This window comes from Dipodomys merriami, unplaced genomic scaffold (assembly GCF_024711535.1).
Source record: "Dipodomys merriami isolate MVZ:Mamm:240054 unplaced genomic scaffold, mDipMer1.0.p SCAF_5, whole genome shotgun sequence".
In the NCBI taxonomy this organism is placed as follows: domain Eukaryota; kingdom Metazoa; phylum Chordata; class Mammalia; order Rodentia; family Heteromyidae; genus Dipodomys; species Dipodomys merriami.
The window spans coordinates 43,757,739-43,776,796 of NW_027206068.1; the positions used below are offsets into that span (position 1 = coordinate 43,757,739).

At 38.7% G+C, this 19,058-nt stretch overlaps 1 protein-coding gene across 3 annotated transcripts in view; it reads right to left on the reverse strand.

Moving 5' to 3' along the window:
* Slc25a13 (solute carrier family 25 member 13) overlaps positions 1-19,058 on the reverse strand; it is a 159,697-nt gene that overhangs the window by 23,761 nt on the left and 116,878 nt on the right. For all 3 annotated transcript variants that reach the window (XM_069996543.1, XM_069996544.1, XM_069996545.1), the window contains one exon: positions 506-646. In XM_069996543.1, coding sequence (XP_069852644.1) covers positions 506-646 — 141 coding nt within the window. The remainder of the gene's footprint in view (positions 1-505; positions 647-19,058) is intronic.

A 19,058-nucleotide genomic window follows, 5' to 3' on the forward strand; every position in this document is an offset into this window, starting at 1 on the left:
GGGGGGACGTGGCAGGGGTAGGATGAGAAGGGATGGGAAGGGGAAACAAAGGAGGAGGCTACAATGCTTGATAAGAAATGTATTCATTATCCTGCCCATGTAATTGTAACCCCTCTGTACAGTATTTTCACAATAAAAAAAAAAAAAAGAAAAGAAATTCATGACCTAGTATGAGCTCCCCCTTGTTTTGTGGTGTTGGAGCTGGAACACAGAGTCTTGCACATGCTAGGCAGGTGACATGCCTAGAAGGCTTCCTTAAAAACAGAGCTTAGCCTATCTCCTGAAAAATGGTGCCTCCTAATCTTATTCACATCACAGTCATCCTGGATTTTTGCATCTATTAGGGCAGGTTTCTGCAGGTGGCGGGAACTGGCATAAAGATGTCCTATGGGTTCCAGGAGAACATCTTCTCTAGGTGTAGAAATACAGATCAATTTCATTGGGAAGAATAGCTACAGTTTAGGAGATGAGAAAGTAATCAAATAATGACTGAAAGTAAAATTACCTTGTAGATGCCAAAAAAGCCCAGGTCTCGCACAACAGACAAAGCACTGACCCGGGGACCTGTGGTGATTTCTCCAGCTACTTGCAAACGGATCTTGACAATTTCTAATGGATTCGTGAAGATCACTTGGGAGCCTCCAGCCTAAAGAGTACAAGAAAAGATTTGTGGTCAAAATTGGGAGATGCTAATGTGGGTCACAGATAGAGTTCTTATAGAGGTGCTACTTAGGAGGCTGAGATCTGAAGACAGTGGTGAACTTCCAGTCAGTCATAAGTATAGCTACGGCTCAAGTGGAAGAGTACTAGCCTTGAGTAAAAAAGCTCAATGATTGTGCCGCCCAGGCCCGGAAGTGGCACTGTGGCTCAAGTGGTAGAGTGCTCGCCTTGAGCTGATGAGCGCACTAGTAGTGCCCAAGCCCAGAGTTCAAGACCCACAACCAACAAAACAAACAAACAAACAAAACAAAAAAACAGGCCCCTGGGTTCAAGCCCAAGGATGGGCACAGGCACAGCACATGTGTACACACATACACACACACACACATACACACACATATACACACGTACAGTTTTATCTGTAAGAGTCTGTAGTTTCAATCTCTATTAATTAAAATATCTGGTTATAAACGAATCAAAAGTAAAATCACTGCTTAGAAAGTCTTTTATGTGGAAACTCCAACTTCTCAATATGGAAGTTGAAAGAGGGCAAGATCAGAGGACAACTTCTATTGGCCTCATAGTAAATGATAAAAGATTCTTTGGAAATCTTTGGGGAATGAGGATGTAGCTCAATCATGGAGTATTTGCTTGGCATGTGTAAGGCTCTGGGTTCCAGAACAGCACCAGGAAAAAAATAAAATCCTATTGTACAAGCATATACCACCACAAACATCAAAGCCAAGTGTACAAAGGTAGTGATAAAATAAAAAAAAATCAGTATTAGAATAAAGAGACACAGACCCTACTTCTCACAATAACAAGGGAATAGTAAGACAAATACTCTTAAGTAATGGGTTTCAGGATTCTGGCAATGATTCAAAAATTGCATGCAAACAGGTAAACTTAGATAACATTTTTTAATTGGGTGGATCATCAAATATCAGTTATGGGATTATTCATATGATATCGTATCATTCATATGTTACTTGTATAGAGAATTGTCTTTTCATATAAGATAAATGGTATGTCAAAGTAGTAAAAATATATATATTAAAATCAATTATGGCCCAAACTTTGAATAGTATGTGTTACTTCATTTCAACAATGGCTGGATGCCATACCTCCAAGATCATTAGCAAAATCTTTAAAGTGTACCATACTGAAAATTTTAAGCTAGCCATTTTAAAGCTAAGCCTATATTTATTAGAAGCAATTATATTCTTATCATATACTTCAATTTGTTCCTTGCCACCAATTTACTAAATTTTTGTATCATCCAAACTTAGATTAGTATGTAGCACAATTCAGAATTTTTTTGGGGGTGTGGGGGTCGGTCATGGGGCTTGAACTCTGGGCTTGAGTGCTGTCCCTCAGCTCTTCAGCTCAAGGCTAGTGCTCTACCACTTGAGCCACAGCGCCCCTTCCATTTTTTTGGTGCTTTATTGGAGATAAAAGTCTCATGGACTTTCCTGCCTGGGCTTGAACCATGATCCTCAGATCTCAGCCTCCTGAGTAGCTAGGATTATAGGCATGAGCCACCAGTGCCCAGTTTACAATTCAGAATGCAGAGTTGTCACTAAAGTCAGGCTGCAGTCATGGTGCTGACATTTCATAGCTCAGTAGATACCATCATGGTAACATGGGCTATTTGGGTCAACATAATTCAAAACTACTTCATGGTAGATTCTCTATTCCTATGTATGGGCCCTCCCAAAATGATCTGAATCCAAACAAAACTAACCACAAGGATAGACTTTGGGGTATTATTTACAATAGCTGGAAATAAAGAATTAGAAACAATATAAATATTTAAAAGCAAGGAATCGGTTAAATTATGTCCATACATATATCTATATGTATATATATCTATATGTATATATCTATATCTATATCTATATCTATATATAGATATAGATATGGAAAATGTTCAAAATTTCCTCTGAATTAGAAACTCTCACATGTTTAAGATGCATGTACCCTTTTCTATAACACACTTGATACCACCACAGAATGATGCATGAAACAGATGCTTCAGGAAGACTGTAATGATACCAGGAAAAAGGAACTATGGACCCATAACTTCTGGTGGACTCAGAAAGAAACAACTTAGATTCAATGTGGCATAAGGTGTCAAAGATGAATCAAGGGGTCCTTTGGAGTCAGGCTGGAAGGAAATGTGAGACTGCAAGGCACCGGGAGGAGATGCTTATCATCAGATGGTGTCTGAGTATCACCACAGTTTGATCGCAGAGCAATACACTGCCTGCTGCTCTTCTAACTCCTAGTCTATTATCTGTTCACAGTACCTTAGCCATGTTTCTCCTTTGCAGAGATCAAAGACAGTCAAGTAGGAAGAATAGGCAGACAACGAACAGGAATCCCTATTGTGCAGAGTCTTTGTGTCCCTCATCACTTGCGAGCTCTGGCTGTGTAAAGATGGTGATGTTTTTGTGAGTGTAATTTTTGTCACAAGTCATTTCCCTGTAACTTTCTAGGACCCGTGGCAAGTAGGACAGGGAGAGCTTTACATATTGAACTCAGTGTGGGACACTGTATTTGCTGTGGGGACACGACTCTCTACATGTTTCCTTCTATTGCTTTTGTTAGTGAATCCCTATAAGAAACATTCACCTATTAGTCTTGCTTCTTTACCTTCATCATTCATTCACATATTTGTTCCCCAAACATTTAGAAGTGATCATGTTCAAAGTTTGTCCTAGCAACAGCAGGGATACAGGATGCCTGAGAAAGCTTTCTGTTCTCAAGGAATTTGAAGTAAGATTAGAAGTAATGGGTATTCGCTGAACATTAACATCCATTATGGGCTACTTGGGTATTGCTCTGTACATTGTGTGTGTGTGTGTTTGTGTGTGTGTGTGTGTGTGTGTGTGTGTGTGTGTGTGTGTGTGTGTGTTTTACTTAAGAGTAAACTGAGGCATAGAAAGATTAGATCAACTATTATGGGCTGAAAATAGTTGATTATGACTCTCTTCCATTCTCCATGCGTCATAATGTGACCTATATTTATAGAGACAGGGCCTTATAACAAAGGGAATTAAGTTAAAGTGGTCTTTAAGGTAAACCCTAATCCAATCTCCCTGGTAATCTTACAAGAGGAGGAAATTAAATAGAGACATATAAGGTATAAGGTGCAGAGAAAAGATCATGCAAAGACACAGAGATAAAACGACCAAGAGGGAAACCATAGAAAAAACCAGGTTTACCAATATTTTTATCTTGGACTTCCAGCCTCCAGTAATGTAAGAAGATAAATATCATTTGTTTAAATCACCATCTGTGGTTCTTCATTTTGGTATCACCAACAATTTGTCCAAAACAATAACAACATGACTCACAGATATAGGAAGTGAGGGAGGGAGGGAAGAAATGATGAAAGTGTGACATCAAACAAGATTCATTTCATTCTTAAACTGATTTGTTGCATGTTAAATCATTTGTATAACTATTTGAAAGACAATAAAAATAGAAGATAAAATGCTAGCTGGCAAATGAAATGGGCTCAGGACTTAGGTAGTCTAGGTAAAACTAGAACAAAACCAGCAACAAGGGTATATCAAATGTGTATGGCAGCAGACCTAGTACCACATTTGTAAAGTAAAATTGAATAAGGATAATAATTATGATGAGATCTATTTTATCCATCATCACTTACTGAGCATCTACAATGTACATGGCACTGTGCATGTTTTGGCTAGGTTCTCATAATATCATAAGGTAGGCAATAATATAGATTATCCTGATTTTATAAGTAAACGAAGTAAACTGAGGTTGAGAGGAGTAAGGAGATTATTTAAATTGCCCATAGTCACAGAGCTAGGAAGGGAGACTATGATTCTACGTGAAAGTTGCTGGCAGCTAGAGCCTGGACACTTCCTTACCTTCCATGGCAGCATGAAAGTCTGACCAGTGGCCTTCTAGATAGCACAGAACGGATATGAAAGATGGTAGCCAGTCAACAGTGAGGTTGTAGAGCTAAATCATGGAAAGTTAATGACACTAACTTAGAAGAACAAGCTGCTATATGGATGGATAAGGTAATAGTGAATTTTTGTAAGTAGGGCTGAGCACATAGCTAGTAGAATAGTCAGACTGGTGTCCAAGCCACAGGAGGACTCCTGAGCAGCAGACAGCAGTGTCCACAGCACTAATGTGGGAAGAAAAGCCTGAAGCAGGGTGAATAATTAGGGTTTTAGCAGACTACATGAAAGATACAAGGCCACAATTAAAACAATTGCATCTGCAATGAAGTAGGGGGTGGGAGACCATAGGGTCCATGAAACAGCTTAGGTGATATCTGAACAGGGCCTCAGAGGACCCACAGCCACAGGAAGCATCACAGTGGTGTCTATTTAAGAGTCTACGGCATGAATTTAGAACAGAAACTAGGATAAGATCATGCTTAACAGGTACGCAGGTGATAAAGAGGAACATGCTGCAGAAGGCAAGGCATGGCAAGTTGAGAGAGGGCATATACCACATGTAACAGATGCCAGGAGCTTGTATGCGATGGGAGGGAGCAAAACCAAGAGTGGGATGAACAATGAACATCCTGTAATCTTAGATACCCTGGAGGCCGAGATCTGAGGATCACCATTCAAAGTCCTTGAAATCCTTTCCTCCAATTAGCCAGAATAAAAGCTGGAAGTGGAAGTGTGGCTCAAGTGGTAGAGTGCCAGCCTTGAATGGAAAAACTCAAGCAAGAGCTTGAAGCTCTGAGCTCAAGGCCTAGTACTGGCACAGAACAACTAAAGTTTGCTTTCATGGTATACAGAGTTGGGAAGAATTGAGTTACAGGAAAAAACATATCAATTAGTAATTGTCTTTACTACTTGTGCTTCAGAGATAAATACAGAATCAAGTAAAGAGACATGATTAAAGTTCTGAGAGAATTATGGTGAAGTTAATCTGATCTTCAATAGAGAAAATGAAGTCAGATGTGGAGCTATGCTTAAGTAATGGAACACCAGTCTTGAGTAGAAAAAAACTAAGCATGAGCATGAGGCCCTGAGTTCAAGTCCCAGTATCAGCACACACATACATCCCCACCCCCACACAAAGATGGGAGCTATTGGTACCTTGCCTGTCGACATACAAACCAAAGTTCATGACATATTTAGCTATGGAGACTTCTACTTGAAGCGTATAATCTTCATAGACTCACCACCTTTGCATGCAAGAGAGGAAGGCTCAGAGCAACTGGAAAGGTAAATGGGGCTGTGAAAGCTACCAGTATGTCAGCATGAAGCCCAACCACCCAGCTTCTCAATAGAATAAGGCTCTAGGAACACAAAGCATCACCGTTTCCAAATGCTCTAATTTTTCACATGATACAGTACTCACAGCTCAAAGTAAAATTATAGGTTTTTTTCTTGTAACACTCCCTCTCTGAAATGGGCTATCAGATAGATAGTCTTCAAAGAACCTAAAATGAAGCTTCTATCACAGCTTCTTTCAACGTCCAGATGCTCCTAGAAGCTTGATTCTTTGTCTTCCTCATAATTTTGCAACCAAAACTTCTCTTGCTGTGTCACATAATTATTTACTTCATTGTAGACACTTCTAAACTCAACATAGGGAACTCTAGTTTGAGAAGTGTTCTATGTATTTCTTTTAAAAAATATAACAAGAGCAACATTTCAAAAATGCAAATGTGAGAAAGGCACTGTAATCGTACTATCCTCCTTCATGTTTTCTTAGTACTTCAAGAACAATGAGCAGGAATGGGCAAGTAAGATTTACAGTCACTTCAAGACATTTTGCTCATTATCATAACCATAAGAAATTTCAACAACCTAAAAATATTATATCGAAAGCATCAGCTCAGAAGCTCCAGTTCCTGTAACTCCACAGTCTACTTTTTTTTTCATCTGCAAAAGCAAACCTTTCCCTGTGCCTCTCCACTAAATTAATAGTATTCTTTCTTGGGATATGAGGAGTCAAGTCAAAATACTCTGAAGATGAAAATCCATTCTTTTTTTTTTTTTTTTTTATGATTTTCCTACCAAGCCATTCTAACCAACAGTCTTCCAAACTCTCAGAGGATACTATACTTATATCACACATAACCGAGGTCACAATCAATCCCTGTCCACAGAAAATACAGCAAATTCCTTTTTTTAAACATAGAGTAATTGCTGCTGTTTTAAAGTAAAAGCATTAAATATAACCATAATTTAATCACTTCCCTTAATTTGAATTCACATGGTAGATACTTATAAGTACTTAAAAAATTAAGTGGCAAAATGTATATGAAGAATTTGTATCTTGATATTTTAATTATGCTCAATTGAATGTACTCAGATTTAAAGTGCTTTTCACAAATGACATGTGCTAAGAATATCTAATTGCACACTGATATTCTAAAATATGTGCTTATATGTGTCAAAAATAGATTAATATGAAGTTACAGAATATGACAAAAACAAACTAAAATTCAAATACCTTAGTTTGAATATTTGGCTACAAACAAAATTGTAACTACAATTAGGTAAATGCCTAATGATTTGTGGTCCATTAAAATGAATATATATGTGATGATGAAAGTATTTGGATATCCAATAAATTAGAAAATAAAGATTTCTTAAGAAATTTCTTAAGAAACTTCAAACTTCAATTTACTTTCATTTCTACTCTTACCAACTGAATTTTAGATAGAAGCCTTAAAATTATTTATTTGTAACACAAATACTATTAGTTTATATAAGAGTCAAAGGCATAAACACACGTATTCAGTGAATAGCAGTGGATGGACTGGATTAATGTGCATTACTCAGTAGCAGTCGACTACTGTGCTAAGTGTTGAAGAAGAAATTCAACAACCTCCCAGAAAAGATGGTCTTTTGAGGTAATATGAGGTCAAACGCCATTCACTCTATCTGGCTCTGAAAGGATATGTATAGGGACACACATTGTCATCCAAGACACATTGTCATCTTCTGTAATCAGGAACTTAAGTTCCCACCCAAGTTGACAAGAGTATCTTAAACTCTACTTGTTATGGGCTAAATTATATCTTTAGAAAACTCATACATTTAATACTCAGCTCAAAGTACTTTAAGATGAGACTGTATTTTGTAACAGGGCCTTTAAGGAAGCAGTTAAGCCAGGAGATAGTGACTTACACCTGTAACCCTAGCAACTCAGGAGGCTGAGACTTGGAAGATCAAGGTCTGAAGCCAGCTGGTACAGAAAAGTCCTTAAGACTCTATTTCCAATTAACCAGTAAAATGCCGGACTGAAGGCCTGGGTCAAATAGTGGAGTATTAACTGTGAACAAAGCCCTGAGGTCAAGCCAGGTATCGGCAGAAAAAAAATAATAAATACAAAGAAAAAAAAGAAGTAATAAAATAAAACAAGGTCATTAGGATTGGTGTCCTTATAAGACGAAATTAGGATACAGATAACACAGAGACTGAGGAGTGACCCTGTGAACACAGAGAATTGTCATAGGCAAAACAAGGAGAGCAGTCTCAGGAGAAAGCAAACTTGCCAATCTCTCAATCTGTGATCTCCCGAACTGTGAGACATAAATTTTTGTATTGGTTATGGCAGACCTAGTAAACGAATCACTGAGACTCCAACTAAATATTCACTTCACTAAACATAAAGCAATATACAATTTTTCTCCTTTGATCTGGTATATAAGTTAAGCTTTGCAAAGAGAATTAAATAGATTCTTACCATTTAATTAGGCTGTGTTCTCATCTTAATTTTTTAACCACATGATAGGCAGAAATGGCTATTCTGTTTACAGATTTTATAAATATTAAGTTTCATATTTTCAGCTTCATAAGGTTTTAATAGGCCTATAGGAACCTGGCCAAGAAACCAAAGCAGAAGCTATTTGACTGACATTAAAAAGCAATTAAGTTACAGACTTGTCAAATATGTTAACATTTGGAGTCTGCTTGTTATACATGTCTATTTTGACTACTACCACCAGAATCATTTAATGCTTTACAGACTTTCGATATCTAAAGTATGAAAGCTGTGGCCCATTCTTTCTTCAGATTTTCCAAGCATAACAAATCCCTCCTCTATTTATTAGAAATCCAGAATAATGGTTCCAGAGTCAAAAATATTCAGAGACTTTAATAGAGAAAGGAAAGCAAGGAAAACAGAAAAATGGTATCTGGCTGTCTCTGTGGCTATAATAATGTTGGACTTTGTTCTACTAAGATAATGTATCATCCGAGACTCCAAAGGCAGCTGTAACCAGTCAGGTTATACCTAAATGTCTTAGTGTGCCTACAAGAACCTATCATAGTCTAGACAGCAGAGAAACAACATAGAGTCTGGATGTCCAAGGTCAGGGTACCAGCATAGTTGGGACTTGGTGAAGGTCTTCTTCCTGGTTCACAAATACTATCTTCTCCCTATGTTCTTACATGGTACAAGTGAAGAGGGTGCTCTGTGGGATCCCTTTTATAAGGCACTGCGTTGCATTCATGGTTTAAACTTATCTCCCCCCAAACTGCTAACACAATCACATTGGGCTTTTAAGTTTTGACATTAATTATATAGGGAAGTAAACAGTAAATTTACAGCCTTCAGAAACTTCTTACCATCAGGCAGTCTTTTCCTTCCTTCCTTCCTTCCTTCCTTCCTTCCTTCCTTCCTTCCTTCCTTCCTTCCTTCCTTCCTTCTTTCCTTTCCTCCCTTTCTTTCCTTTCTTCCCTCCCTTCTTTCCCTCCCTCTCTCTTTCCTTCCTTTTTATTCCCTCCCTTTTGTCAGTCTATGCAAGAGTTATCTGGAGAAAGCTTGTCCCTGAGGCAGGCAGCCAGTGGAACTTTGTTCCAGGCCAAAACCTTAGTCCCATCCCCTAGAAAGCTTTTTGGGTGACCCATGATGGAACTACCTCCTCGGCTTCTCAGAAATCTCCAAATTTGGACATTGCCATGGTTGGCTTCCCCCCTTCCCCCTGCTGCCCCAATCATTGGCTCTTTTAAAAAAAACCTCTCTTTTATACGATTCCCTCATGGTTTTGACATGATAATTTCACAAGTTAACCATTCAATGAAATATTTTCTTCTTAAAACATAAGCCACAATAAATAAACTATACAAAATGCCCCCATGTTATTATCTTTATCCTGTTTCTAAGGTTCTGAATATATTTGGGATTACTTATTTGCCATTTTTAGAAATGAAGTCAAAATAAACATTTTAAAGGTTGGTTCTATTACTGAGTACTCATGGATGGCATAAACTGGTGAGAAACATCGTGGGATCCACATATGTAGATATGGTTACAGCTACGTCAGAGGCCTATCAATTTTTCCTTTACTGCCTTCCCTGGAGTAACTCTTCTTCATTGGTCATCTGTTTCTGAGCAAATTGGACACGGTATATAAGAAACTACCCTTCTTTCCCAATTCTGTAACTGCCTCATCAATACCACCTACTAGTCAAACATTTATTCATTCAATACTTTTTGAACTTTCCCAAGGCACAGATCAATCACAGTGTGATGGGGATTCTTTCTTCAGTAGTTGGATGTCCTAGTTTAGTCCGGAAAGTTCTGAGAGAGACAATGAGCTGACAACACATAGTTATCTTCTATGAAAGATCTTCTCAAGTGACTGTTTTTTTTTTCTTTCTTTAAGCAAAGACAACAGTTTATACAGAACACCTGATACAGTCTCTAAGGCTTCAAGTCGTTAGGAGTTGATGAACAGGGTTAATGTAAACATAAAATAATCTGTGTAAAGTAGTCTTCTTACAGTTTGGAGTATATACAGAAAATTCCCCTAGGAAATAGTCTAAATAAAAACAAATACTTCAAAAAATCATGTATTAAATTGTTATTAAATTATAAATGGACTCTAAAAATGTAAGCCTTTTAAAAAATGAACTTATTTCCATAGTATCGTCTTTGTTACTTTACATGTCACACAAGAACGATTTCGAGTTAATGACTGAGCCTCAGGCCATCCTACATTTATGAATACGATATGTGTAGAGACTTGTAAGTGAAAGAAGAATTCTGCTTTAAGAAAACTGCACTGTGAGGCCAGCTCTCCACAGGAACCCTGAGAAGAGCAAGATCGCAAAAGTAGGACTTAAATCCACTTCAGGCAATCTTCCTCACCAGCTTTGATTGCCTGAGTCTATGTGTTCATTACACAAGGGCATTTTCTCCCTAGTTTGATATGATTGGTTCTGAAATCTCAAGGGACTTCAAGCTCAATCATAAGGAATATGGCTTTGGGTATATTTTATGATGAAAGTACCCACACTATTATTCAGGGCACACTTACAGAATTCAGAGCTAAAAACAAAACAGCACAAGAAGAGTTTGAAGACATTTATAGGTGCTGGGAAAAAATTAAACTATTGAGCATATAATCATTTATATCTAGGTGGGGTCATGACTCAAGGTTTGTCATTAACCTTCCATCTGAAATACAATTTGTCAATCAAATTTTTTATCTTAGTAGTAGCTAAATAAAAAATCAAACACAAATGGGCTAATTACCTGGGGCCAATGCAGGGGATGAAAAGAGATTGAATGGTTCTATTGTAATCCTAGCTACTAAGTAGGGGGGAGTCTGAGGATCAAGGTTTGAAACCAGTTTTGGTAGACAAATTCAAGAGATTCTTGTCTCTAATTAATAAACAAAAATCAGCAGTGGAGGTATGGTTTAACTGGTAGAGCACCAGCTGTAAGCAGAAAAAGCTAAGAAAGTACAAGGCTTTGGGGCTGGGATTTGTCTCAACAGCATAAGAAAAAAAGAGCAAAAAATAGTGAAAGGCCCTGAATTCAAGACCCAGTATAGGAACAGCAAGGGGGGGGCAAGGGAGAGAGAGGGGGAGAGAGGGAGACAGAGAGAGAAACAAAGAGAAGGGAAGGAAGGAAGGAAGGAAGGAAGGAAGGAAGGAAGGAAGGAAGGAAGGAAAAGGGAGGGAGAGAGGGAGGAAGGGAAAGAGGAAGGAAGGAAGGGAGGGAGGGAGAGAGGGAGGAAGGGAAGGAGGGAGGGAGGGAAGAAGGGAGAGAAAAAGGGAGGGAGGAAGGGGAGAAGGGAGAGAGGGAAGGAGGGGAGGAAGGAGGAAGGAAGAAAGGAGGAAAGAGGGAAGGAAGGAAGGAAGGAAGGAAGGAAGGAAGGAAGGAAGGAAGGAAGGAAGGAAGGAAGGAAGGGAGGGAGGGAGGGAGGGAGGGAGGGAGGGAGGGAGGGAGGGAGGGAAGAGGAAAGAAGGGAAGGGAAGAGATGCTAAATTACTGTGAGAGAGATCAAGTAGGCCAAGGGGAGAAAACGGAGAGGGCAGTCAGTTCCATTCTCAAGAGCCTTTAGTTTCAAGTCATGAATGTAAATCCTCATTTTTTTTTTTACTGCTAGTTTAGAGCTCCTTGTAACCACAAACAACCTCAGAAGAACAATGAGTTCCAGAATAAGCAACCAACTCACATGGAAGACCTGTAGCTGGCTCAGAAGGCTTCCAGGGTAGAAGAGGATGATGTTCTCATCTTACAACACTGTTTTCTGAATTGTCTAGTGCTTAAAAGATACTTTGTTGTTATTCCTATTAAGGAGAAATAATTTTTCTTTTTGTGGATCTGAAATGATACAATGTTGTATCTGACTATCTTGTAGCTTTTGTTCAGGGTGTGTGTGTGTGTGTGTGGTGTGTGTGTGTGTATGTGGTGTGTGTGTGTGTGTGTGTGTGTGTGTGTGTATGTGTGTGTGTGTGTGTGTGTGTGTGTGTGTGTGTGTGTGATTTCAACTCATGTACTTGCTCACCTTTTCACTGGCATTCTACCATCTGAGGCATTCTTCCACTTTTTTCCCCCCTGGTTAGTTGAGGATGAGATTTATCTACCTTGGTTGGCTTTGAATTGTGATCCTAGTGAATGGCTCTGTCCAGAAATTTAAAAGATCCCTATTGTTGGGTAGCTCCCTTTCAGAATCAGGCTCCCATAGTTTGCAATGTCTCAGCCACTCAGAGAAACTACAGTAGATGCTCTAACCCACAGTCACACTGCTGGCAGCTGACACTCAGATGAGCTTTCAGACAATTCCAATCCTAGCTGCCCTCTGTCTATACTGGGTTGGGGAAGATCCAGTCAACCTAGATAACCTTGAGATGATAATAATCAATTGTTGCCTGAAGCCAGTAGGTGTTAAAATGATTTTTTTGTGTGTGCAGTAGTAATCAAAATACTTCTCAAATCTGCTTACTATTAAGAGGTAAGCTCTTAATTAAGAGGTAAGCATGCAACCTGGGCTAAGATACAGTAAAAACCATAATAAAAGGATACTTGGAACCAGGTGCAATCGCTCACATCTATAATCCTAGCTAATTGGAAGGTAGAAATTAGGAGGATCACAATTTGAGGGCAACCCAGACAAAAAGACCCTACCTCAACCAAATAAAAAGCTGAGCAGAGCTGGGTAAGGTGGCTCAAGCTTGTACTCATACATAATTACGAGGCAGAGATTGAGGAATCATGTTTTGAGGCCAGCTAGGATATAGATGTTCACAAGAAGTTCCATTTCAATCAATGGCTGGTCACAGTGGTGCATACCTGTCATCTCTACCAACACAGAGAACACAAGTAAGAAGAATGCAACCCAGACAGACCTGGACATCAAGTGTGACTCTATTTCAAAAATAACCAATACAAAATAGGGTAAAAGTGGGGCTCAAGTGGGAAAGGACATACCTAGTAAAGCACAAGGCCTAGAGTTCAATTCCAGTATATTATGCAGAAAGCATAAATAGGAAGACTGCAGTGCAGGCTAGCTTAGGCAGAAACTTGAGACCTTATTCAAAAAATAACTATAGCAGAAAGGGCTGAGGCATAGCTTAATAAATGGTGACACACCAACAAGTTCAAGGTCCTAAGTTCAAACTTGGAAGGAAGGAAGGAAGGAAGGAAGGAAGGAAGGAAGGAAGGAAGGCAGACAAGGCAAGGAAAGTAAAAAGAAAAGAAAAAAAGAGTAAAAAGAAAAAAGAGAAGGGGAGGGGAGGGGAAGGAAGGATACTCTGTTAGTCAAAAGAAGAAATCAACTGGTCATTAGAACCTGATGAGCAAGCAGAACTATACTTGAGATCAGGGGCTGGGGTTGTTTGGAGCTGAGCAGTAGAGCATAATTCTTTGGGTTCAGTACCAATCTCCAGCCTTATGGCTTAAATCTGAAGTGTCACCGTAAAGCTCATGTTATTGTAAAGACTAGATCATGAACAATGGAGTTCTGCACAGTGACTAGGGCATGAGTGCACTAACCTCATCAGTGGATTTATTCACTGATACACCCATAGTCTAATGACATCATGGGGAGGTGGTGGAAGCCATGTCGGGCCTAAATGGAGAATGCCCTGAAAGGATGTATTTTGTCCTGGCCTCCTCTACCTTGCTTGCTGGTTGCCATGAGGTAAGTAGCTTTCCTTTACTGTGTACTTTTGCCATGCTGTTTCTGCTTTACCACAGGCTTCAAAGCAGTCGTGCCAGCTTACAGTGAGATTATGAGCCAAAAAGAAATCTTTTATTCTTTCAGTTGTTACTCTCAGGTATTCTGAGAATATATTCAAATGCTACGAAAAAGAAAAAAATCTGAGATTTCAAGAGTCCTCAGCGTAGTTTGGGTCCATAGCCAAACTCCAAAAACTCTCCTTTCCTCTAACACAACTGTGTGTGATCACATTCTTTTCCATTCAAATAGCCTAAATGGAACACATGCTTTCATAAACTGCAAAACATATATCCAAAGTTAACAAAAGATACTGGAACAGAAGGAAGATTAGCGCTCATCATATTTTAATTATTACCGATGTTTTCTCAGCCAATCATCGCCATGACCATGAAAGGTTAAGAGTAATAGGTTAAAGATGACTTCAAGAGCTTTGCCATTTTCTCCACTCAGAATAACAGCATATTTTCCTTGCCACTGAATCTGATTGTTTAACAAATACGATGTGGGTAAATTGATTCCAGGTACCTCACTGTAAGTTCAGGCCTCCTTTGAGTAGGGGAGACAACATGGCTTAAGAAAGTCCAGCTAGCCAGTGGCAAGGCCAGCTGAAGGAGACCCCTCTACCCTCAGGCATTAGCCTGAGCTCCTAGCTGGCTACTATTTATATGAGGAAATGGACTTCCAGAAACCCCAACAGTCCAGATAAAATGAAATGAAATATACAGAACTATCCAGTCACTATGAAGAGAAGCAAGTTATTGTTTTAAGCCACTATGTCTTAGAGTGGCTTTGATATGGCAACAGATAACTGAAATAAAGTTATCTCCATTTTGCAGATAAAAATTGGCTCATGCCTGTAATCCTAGCTACTCAGAAGGCTGAGATCTGAAGATCATGGTTCAAAGCCAGCCCAGGCAGGAAAGTCCGTGAGACTCTTATCTCCAACTGGAAGTAGGGCTGGGAAGTTGGCTCAGTGGTAGAGAGCTTGCCTTGCATGCCTGAGGCCCTGGGTTCGATTCCTTAGCACCACATAAGCAAAAAGCAAAAAGCCGGAAGTGGCGCTGTGGCTCAGGTGGTAGAGCACTTGCCTTGAGCTGAAGAGTGCTGGGACAGTGCCCAAGCCCAGAATTCAAACCTCAGGACCGAAAAAAAAAAAACTAACTAACAAACAAATATTAAGGTTCATCTAAAGCAATTACGTTTTCTAGTCTCTGACTCACAACTGGTAGGTGAAGGCTTCAGGATCTGGAAATGACTTAAAGACCATATTCTTTAGGGATTGCTTGCTGTTATATGTGATCATTTAAATTATTATTCTCATAAAGATTTATTTTATAAATTAAATCAGCTCTACTATGTAATTCTCCAAAATTAGACCTGCAAAAGGTTGAACAGAATATTTTACTTTGCAAAGTGATGTCTTTCTAAATCCTCTCTATTCTTGATGAGTTAGGAATCACTATCATTATGGATTGAAAAGACAGAAGGTACATTTTATTATGAATGAAAAGGAGCATAACTAACACAGGAAAAAAAGATGTATATTAATTAAATTGAAGACTTTAAATGACCATTTAAAAAAATTACAAAGAATAAGGTCTTATTAGTTCATGGTTCAGAGTTTTGGAAGTCCAAGACAAACTCATTTTTAAGAGGTGTTTTGGCTTCAAAATTTTTTCATTTAGCAAATGTTTACTAGGAGCCTGCCAGTTGCCATGTTAATCCAAGGTCCTTGGGCCATGCCAATGAGTGAAAAGATCCTTCCCGTGAGGTATCTATCCTTTATAATAAAACACAGAAAGCAAGAGGTAGACAAATTGCACAGAATGATTGAAAAGTGGCAAGAGCTATGGCAGAGGGAGAGAAAAGGGAAAAGAAAAGAGAAAAAAAGACAGAAATAAGGTAGGATCCCCGGTATAGGAGACAGAGAGTGTGTTTTCAGTGGGGAAGGTTAACATTTTTAAGTTTATTCAGAACTGAATATATGTTTAAATTTTAACACTGAAGAAATGACTAAAGTCTAAGGAAAATCCCCAAGTTACCAAAAACTTGGTTAAATGAACATACTGTTCTAACCATAGTTAACGGGCCTATAAATTCACACATGCTGTTTGATTACAACTATGCCACATTACAACAATTGGAAGCAATGCTCCCTTCTGATACTCTTCTCTAAAAGTAAAGAACATCAGTAGCACTGATAGAAAGAATGCCTAAGTTTCTATCTAAAAACCACGAACTGTTCTTATTGCACCCGATCTGAAGTAAACACTAAAAGCAAATATTTACATGGCTCAGTTATGTTCTTCTTTATGACATAAAATGGGAAGATATGTATTGGAATGAAAACCAAGTTTATCTCAGGGTAGGTTTGTCTCTGGATATGAAGAAGGGAAAAACAACTAGAACAGATACACGAGAACCTCATTTTTAAGTTTGTGATTTTAAGTTAAGTGGGAATACATTTGTGTCTGCATCTTTCATGTTTTCCAAAAGTTAAAAAAAACACAATTGAATGTAATGTTAAAAAGAAGAGTCTAAGAATTTGCCTTAAAAATGACATCTGGTGGTACATGCATATAATCTTAGCAACTTATGCTGAGGCAGAGGCATAAAGATCACATGTTCAATGCCAGCTTGGGGCTACACAGGAAGTTACAGGCCAGCGTGGGCAAGACCCTATGTCTAAACAAAAGACAACTGATACATTACTATACAAAAACAAGCATTAAGAAGCCCCACATATATGAGAATTGGTATAACAGGGAAAGCAGAGGCAGATGACAGCTGCAGGGTACTATCTATCTGCAGGGGAAAACAATTAAAATTACTGCTCATTCCATGTTTTCCCAATGGTGGCACTCTTACCAATCCCTTTCAGAACTAGTGATGTGTGTTTACCAATGGTTTATCCCATTCAAAATGAATATAAACACCCATAAGCAGGCATACACAGGAGTGAATCACAATAGAAAATACTGAGGATACAATATCAAAAAATATAGTTCAAAAGCATGTTCACTTATTTTCCAAATAGTATGCATTTTCCATTGGCATATAAGTAACTTTTACTAACTATGAACTTTATGAGCAGAGGTTCATATGCTGTAGACATAGCTTTTCTGGTGAATATTAATTTTAATGTGAGACAAATTCATCATCTTATTTATATTTCTCCCTTAAAACCAATTCTGATATGGGTGCTAGTGGCTTACACCTATAATCCTAACTATTCGAGAGGCTGCTATCATAGGATTATGGTTTAAAACCAATCCCTGCAGAAAAGTTTCTAAGACTCTATCTCCAATTGACAGCTGGATTGGCAGCGTGGTTCAAATTGCAAGAGTGCCAATCACAAACAAGAAAGTTGAGCAAGAGTGTAAAGCACTAAGTTCAAATTCTGGAACCAGAAACAAAAACAACAAATACTAAACCCAACTTAAACCCAACCCCCATATCCTAAATATGGTACCCTTGCTTTTCTTAGCTAGTCTTCTTATTAATATCAAAGAATCAAAACTAGTGATCCCAGATTCCCCATGATTTTAACCCCTTATTTCCACTGGATGCATAAAAGATAGAAAACTGTAACCTATACATCATATGGCATTGCACAGATTTTTTAAAATTTTTTTAACAAATGTGAAACAATGGTATCATACCCAGAGATAGCATGCCAGTTTTTACATCATTGGGAATGGGGTAATAGTCACAGGCTCTCTCCCCTTTAACACATTTGCTGAAAAGCTCTGTCTCTAACAGTTCCTGACCTACAAAAGGGGAAGGGTAAAAAGAAAGAGAAGGATATCTATGTTCAGTACAAGGAAACTAGAAGGCCCAGGTCTCTATCAGAACTACTGCAACTATCAGCCTAAAATATTTTAGAATGCAGAAATCTACTCACAGAGAAAATGCAACCACAAAGAACTATTTCAGACATCAAGTTTATAAACCCCAGTGTTAGCATCTAGTTTAGTCTTGCTCGAACTCTGCTGAATATATCACTACAGCTAACTGTAAATCTACAAAAAGCTTCAGAGAACAAGTCCAATTTTAGATTCCAAACTAAAAGATCCCAATGTAAAAAAATGAGCTTAAAAATAAGGTCAAACTTTTGTATGTGTCAGATACGGTTATATCAAAAACAAAAAAAGGAATGGGTTAAAATTTATTCCTGTTAAGAGCTCATGACTGTGTTCCTCCAAGTATACTACCACTTTCATTTTTCTAAAAAGAATAATAAATAAAGCAAGACTGTGTGGCTAAGCACTATGAAGTTATGAGGTTAAGAGACAAGAATCTCCCAGCATATTTTCCCTGTTTTTGTAGAAGTCAGATTATAAAACAGAAAAGGCCTTGTTCAAGAAGGAACCAGTTTTGGTTGTGAGTGTGTAAGTCACCCATGTGTACAAGCTTTCAGTAATAATGAAGCAAGGTGAGCTCCCCAGGGACTTGAAAGTCATTGCCCAGCAATGCTTGGCTGAACTAAGGCAGGGAACTGCTCATTTGACACAGGCTCACAAAACCCTTTGTATTTCCAGTTGGACAGAGCAGGCTGTGGAACATAAGTTTTTCTAAGTACACACTGGTTCTGATTAGGGAAAGTTTTGCTAAAGCCTGTAAGAACAGACACTGCTGCTATTTAGCCTGCATGTGCAGGCGACTGCGTGTTTGCTTGCACATGCACACACACACACATACACATGCACATGCACACAAAGATGGACTCGTCTGCCAGATGCTAGTGGTTCAAACCTGTAATTCTAGCTACTCAGAAGGCTGAGTTCTAAAGATCATGGTTTGAAGTAGGAAAGTCTATACGACTTTTATCTCCAATTAACCACCAAAAAGCTGGAAGTGGAACAGTAGTTCAAGTGGTAAAACATTAGCCTTGCGCTTAAAGCTACAGGACAGGGCCCAGACCCTGAGTTCAAGACCCAGTTCTGGCAGGTGCGTGCGGCCC